At 49.0% G+C, this 5950-nt stretch overlaps 1 protein-coding gene across 1 annotated transcript in view; it reads left to right on the top strand.

Moving 5' to 3' along the window:
- PITPNB (phosphatidylinositol transfer protein, beta) overlaps positions 1-5594 on the top strand; it is a gene marked incomplete at its 5' end in the record, with an annotated part of 14772 nt that extends 9178 nt beyond the window's left edge. Inside the window, 3 exons of the mRNA XM_009075006.1 lie at positions 399-509; positions 1046-1168; positions 4932-5594. Of these exons, the coding sequence (XP_009073254.1) occupies positions 399-509; positions 1046-1168; positions 4932-4982 (285 nt within the window). The remainder of the gene's footprint in view (positions 1-398; positions 510-1045; positions 1169-4931) is intronic.
- Between the last annotated feature and the right edge of the window lie 356 nt (positions 5595-5950).

Raw genomic sequence — 5950 nt, forward strand, 5'->3', positions numbered from 1 at the left:
AAGTTCCTGTGGCCCAGCACATCCCTCGTGGAGCCCAGTGACACCCCAAGAGGAGCACAAAGCTTGCCAGTCCCTCCTGCCTCTGTCCCACAGCCCTCCCTGCCCCTGCCAGCCACCGTGTGCCATCCTGGAGGGATGTGTGTGCCACCTCACAGGAGCTGAGCACTTCAGTGCCCTGGGGTGGGGCACAGCCAGTCTGTCAGGAACAGCCCCTGGTTCTGGGGAGAAAGGGGCTTTTCTGTAATAATACTTAGAATTATATTCTATTGTTATAATACCATGCTTGAATTTCATTAATTTAGTATGAATTAATGATGTGCTTTATAATTCTGATACACTAAATAGAATCATGTTTAATATGAAGTTTTTGAAACTTCCTTCCAATTCTCCCCAAACAGAAGGAGCTAGCAACTGATGAGGAGTGTCCCAAAATGTGTGCTTACAAGTTGGTGACCATCAAATTTAAGTGGTGGGGGCTGCAAAACAAAGTCGAAAACTTTATACAGAAGGTGAGTGTTCTGCCTGCTGCTGCTGCTGGGAGGGGCTGAGGTTCTGTGGGGCTGAGCAGGAGCAGCACTGCAGCTTCCTGCTGCTCCCAGACAGGCAATTCCTGTCCATCTCCTCACCCAGTCCAACCGTTTGTGTCTTGGTCTGCTACACATGGAGTTTCACTGGTGTCACCAGTGAAAGTGTTGTCCCAGAACAGTTCTCTAAGTCTTTAGGAACTGTCTGTTCTGCTGTGTCTGCTGCCACCTTGGAGCTAAGACAGTTTTTAAAAGGATTCTCCATCATTTTCAGGTAGCATAAATTGCTGAACTTGCTTGAAACTTATTTTGTGATAGTGAAATTTGTTCATTTTTTTCCATGTTAAACTTGTGAGGAATAAGAGGAATTTAAACTGGCTCCTGAGGTGTGAGGGGGCTGAACCTGCAGCAGTGTGAAGCACCTGAAGATTGTAACTCTTCACCCCGAGCAGCTGCAATCACTTCACCAGTCTCTGGCAAGTCCCAGACCTGTGATCTAATGCTTGTTTATCTTCTTAAAGCAAGAAAAGAGGATATTTACCAACTTCCATCGCCAGCTGTTCTGTTGGATTGACAAGTGGATTGAGCTGACCATGGAGGACATCAGGAGAATGGAGGATGAGACCCAGAAGGAGCTGGAAGCGGTAAGGAAGCTTTTCTGGGCTCAGGGGTGTGTGTTTCTACCTGTAGATGTCTCTGCTTGGAGACTGAGGCAAGTTGTGCAGTGCTGTCCCCTTGGTGTGTTCGGGCAGTTGCTGATGAGCACCGTGGCCTCCTCAGTGGTTCTCCCATGCAGACCCATGTGCTTCAAGCTCTCTGCTGTCATTAACCCAGAGTGTCTGCCCTGACACCTCTGTGTTTATGGCACCACACCCGTCGCACAAAGTCCCATCAGGGCCTTTTTGCCACTCGTTGGTGAGAACTCAGAGCTGTCACCTTGCTGCTCCATCACGTGTTTTGCTTTGTTTCATTTCTAGTCATCATTAGATCTGATTACTTTTTTTTTTTTCTTCAAACATGTTTTCAAGCAAGTTTCTGTGTCCTGTGTCACCTGTTCTACTCCTGAGTAGCACACCAAAGGAAGTCAGTAAAATTAGCTGAGGTGGTGTCAGTTTTCCTGCTTTAGTGGCTGTGAGGACCAAACCCTTATGGCCTGATCTGTTGTGGGCTGATGGCTGAGAGGGAGCTCATGTGTAGGGCACTGTCACTGCTCTTTCCTTTCAGAGCTGGAGGACCACCACAGGCTGAGGAGGGAGCCTTCTGTGGTGTCTTTTCAGAGCATGACCTTTGGCATGAACCTTTCTCATGTAAAGTTGTGCAGGTTCTTTGCAGTCCTTGGGTTTGTGGTTGTATGTCCTTCCCAGTTTGCCGGTTGCTGTGTGCCCCAAACCCAGCCAGGTTACCACTGGTTCTTCCAAGACATGTTGTGTCTTCAGCTGCAACTTGCTTTTTGTGTGGTTTGAAGCATTCCAGACACCCCTGACCAGGCTGCTGAGACTCTGGCCCAGCTGTGGACATGGCCCCAGAGCACGTCCCGTGGTCTGGGCTTGGCACCTCTGTGTGCTGGTAGTACCAAACAGCTGCAGCTGCTCCCTCCCCACTCTTGCTCTCCTGGGCCTCTCCAGACTGTGGGACAGGTGGTGTTGTGTAGGCATGTTTCCTGGTTTGGGAGAAGTGTTCCTGCAGGTCCTGTGCATCCCTAGGCAGATGTGCTGAGCTGTAGCACCAAATGTTCCTTTCCCACAAACCAAAAGGTTTGGCTGTGTCTGCAGCCCCAGAGTACTTGGACAAGGTTGGTGGTCACTCACTTCTGCAGGCCTTGTGCTCTCAAGGGCGTTTGGGTGTTTCTGGCAGGTGTTCTTTAATTCAGCATTATGCCTGATCCTGTTCCTAGACCAGCTGTTCCCAGGTGTCTGTGGAGGAAGAAGTGTAACCACTCTCCTCTCTAAACAGATTCCCCTTTGCACAGCCATAGTTCTTCCTGTGGGGTGAAACAGGCTCTCTCCAGGTTCTCTGAGTGAGGGTGGTGGCAGTGAGGAGTGCACACCAGGTCTGTACAGAACCTGACACACCTGTGTGCCTGAGGAGGTTGTTCCTTTGTGTCTCTGTGGCTATGGATGTTTGTCTTCTTGCAGTGAAAGTTGTTTCACATTTCTCACTGGTAAGTAGCTTCTTCTAAACACTTTTTTCCCAAATATTTGCTGCTTTCTAGCTCTTCCCTGAAGCCAAGCCTAGCTCACGTGTCTCTGGGGGTGACATTTATCCTTGTTCTTAAACAGCAAATGTATTTATTTAATGTTTTCTCGTTTTGCAAAGTAAGGCAAATAGTTTTTTGCAAGTATCTTGTGTTACGTATTTATTTAATGTTTTCTCATTTTGCAAAGTAAGGCCAATAGTTTTTTGCAAGTATCTTGTGTTAGCATCAGGAACTTGTGTATTGTTGAAAAAGTAATTTTTTTCACAAGATAAATGTATTGATGTGACACTAACCCAGATTTCTGTGGCTGTTGTGAAATGTGAGAGGAGTGGGGACCTACTGCTCTGGGTATTTCTCAGCATCTACAAACACCTATAAATGATGCAGTGTCAAGGGGTTTGTGGTGAAGTGCATTGTTGGAGAACAACCTGAAGGCAAAAGTGTCACTGCCAAACGATATGAATGCTAATTTTGTCCCAAATAATTTGTCATATGGTTTCATATTCAACTGCTCCATCCACTGTGCTCACTGGCCAGGACCTCTGGAAAGTGAGTGCTCAGGGATGAGGTGCTCAGTGTGACGCAGATGTCCCAGTGCTCCCATCCCTGCAGGATGGACAGGGCTGCACCAGGCAGTTCTGTGATGCTTAAAGCCAAACCAGGCACAAAGCAGGGCTGGCAGTGCATGTTCTCTCCCACACAGCTGCCTGGTGCTCTTCCCTTCTCATGAACACCTTTTCTTCCTTCTGCTTCAAGCTGATCTTTCTCTGGATTCTGTGCACATTCCAGTTCTTTTGTTGCTCCTGTGCTCCATCTTCAGTCGATTTTTACAGTCGGGATCTCTGCTTTTGTTACTTTTCTGTTACTCTCTGAATCCTCATCAGTGTCCTTCAGAGTTTCTCTATCCCAGCCCATCTTTTTCTCACTGCTTTTCTCTATCTTTCACTCGGTGGCTTCTGTCTCTGGTTCCTGGAGATGAGGAGCACCTCTGCTCCATGAAACACAGCTCATCAGCTCAGAGTAGGAAAGCATCTGGCCTAGCCCAGGCTCTGTGATGACCCCCATCACATCTGTGTGAGGGCAGAGGTGCCACCCTGGGTATCCCCTGCAGTGTGGCTCCAGCTGGAGCATCACGGGCCGGTAAAAGTTCAAGCAGCTTCGTTCACAGCTGCTGTCCAGTTCCCAGGTCTCCTCACCAAAAATCCCCCAAGCCCCTCAGCCGTAGCTGTCCTGGCCCTGGCCAGGGAGAGGCAGTCCTGGCTCTGCAGATCAGGTCGTTCCTTCTCTTGTACTAACCTCAGCACAACAGGTTCTGTGTGTGGAGCTCACGTTTTATTTCACTTCAGATGCGTAAGAAGGGTTCCGTTCGAGGCACTTTGGCTGCGGACGTCTAGAGGAGGTCTCTGTAGGTTCTGAGGCAAAGCGAGCTGTGTAAGTCAACTGCTGGATGGAAAGGAGAAGAGGGATTAATGTTCTGATGGATGGGAATTGCTGGCAGGAATCATCCCGATGCCCACGTGGCACGTGTGGGCCTTGCCTCCCTGCTGCTCGGTGCCGTGTGGGGGTACGCAGGGCACACCAGGCTGGGCAGGCACTGGGGCTGGGGCAGGATGCCTGTGGTGTTGGCCACTGCCCTGGTGCTCGGTGCTTGCCCAGTGCAGGCTGCTGAGGTGTGGGACCCGTGGCTGTCACAGCCTTGGGGCTGAGCCCTGGCACCCACATGTGCCCTCCCGGGCACCAGTCACACAGCTTGGCACCGCTTCACTGCATGCACAGTGGCAAAGTGAGCTCGTGGACTTAGCCCACCTACCTTAGGGAAACTGTGGACTGTCACCTTCCAACCACGTGAAGTTCTTGAAATGCAGTTCCACCCAGTGCTGACAGACACCAGACTGTGTTAGAACCGTTACTGCAGGAGCAGTTCTCCAGCAGTTACAGCTCTTGGTGCTGCTGTTCCCCGTGGGAATGTCGTGGCACTGCCAGGGGATCCCAGCCCAAGGCTGCTGAATCCCTTTGATCGGTGTGAGCTCCCAGCCCTGGGGCAGCTCCCGCTGAGATCCCCTCTGGAGCCAGCCTTGCTTTGGTGCGACTCACTCAGCCCTGGTGGTGTTCTGACAGCCCTGCCCTGGTTCTCCCTGCAGATAACCTCCTGCCTGCTTGGAGCTGTGTGCCCAGGGAAGCTGCTAATGTGGTGTTGTGTCTCTCCACAGCTGCGTAACCAAGGGCAGGTGAGAGGAACGAGTGCTGCCAACGACGAGTGACGCGGCCGCCGCCGAGCTGGGTGTGTGTGGGTGCATGACTCTGTATATAACTCTACACGCACATACAGGCCCAGGGGTGGGAACAGTGTCTCCGGGTGCTACACCTGTCCTAGCAAAGATTCCCAGGAAACTGCTTTCATTATGTATACCCCCAAGCAAATAAAAATCAAGTGAGTAGTGTCATTTAAAGGATAAATTTTGCTAACTGGTATGTTCATGAATGTCAATACTGGACCAATTTCTGCCCTATTCGTTTTTTCCTCCTGTCCGAGTCAACTCTGCTCTAACTCACCCATCTCTCGTTGTAAAGAAACAACTCAAAACAAGGTAATTTCAGTTTTATGTCTTCCCTATGTGATCAGTTTTGGAATAGGAACAATGAATGTATTTATAGCTATTTATTGCTGGATTGTCATTATCCTATAGTCAAGTCAGGAAATAAAAAATTTCTATTAGTGAGATTTGGAAGACTTTTACTGTTAAATAAGTTTAACCCAAACTTTAGCCACTCACTGACTTAAAAGGCAAAAAAAAATATGTTTTATTGGACTTTTGTACATTGAAATGCTAATGGTTTTTCTTCATTAAAATTGGCAAGATTAAGGAAAAAAATGGCTTGTGATTTATAAAGTAATTGCAACTTGAAATTTTCCAGAAGCTGCTTTGAGACAAGTACACTGACAGTACCTGTCGGAGCATTTCCAGTGTGTCTCAGGCCAGGCAGAGAGGAGGGAGCCAGCCCTTCCCTCCAGGAACATTCCTGCCAGTGCAGTGGCTGTTTTCCAGAGCTTCCCTTTGGAAGCCATGCAAAAAGATTTGGATTTCACACACAGCAATGGAATAGAATTGTGATTTTAGCTCTTTTCATGTTGAAAATACACTCTGGGAGTTGTAGACTTTTGTCGTGGTTTAACCTCAGCCAGCAGCCAAGAACCAGCAGCTGCTTACACTCCCTCCTCCCCGCTCTT

This window comes from Acanthisitta chloris, unplaced genomic scaffold (assembly GCF_000695815.1).
Source record: "Acanthisitta chloris isolate BGI_N310 unplaced genomic scaffold, ASM69581v1 scaffold26565, whole genome shotgun sequence".
NCBI classification, from domain to species: Eukaryota; Metazoa; Chordata; class Aves; order Passeriformes; family Acanthisittidae; genus Acanthisitta; species Acanthisitta chloris.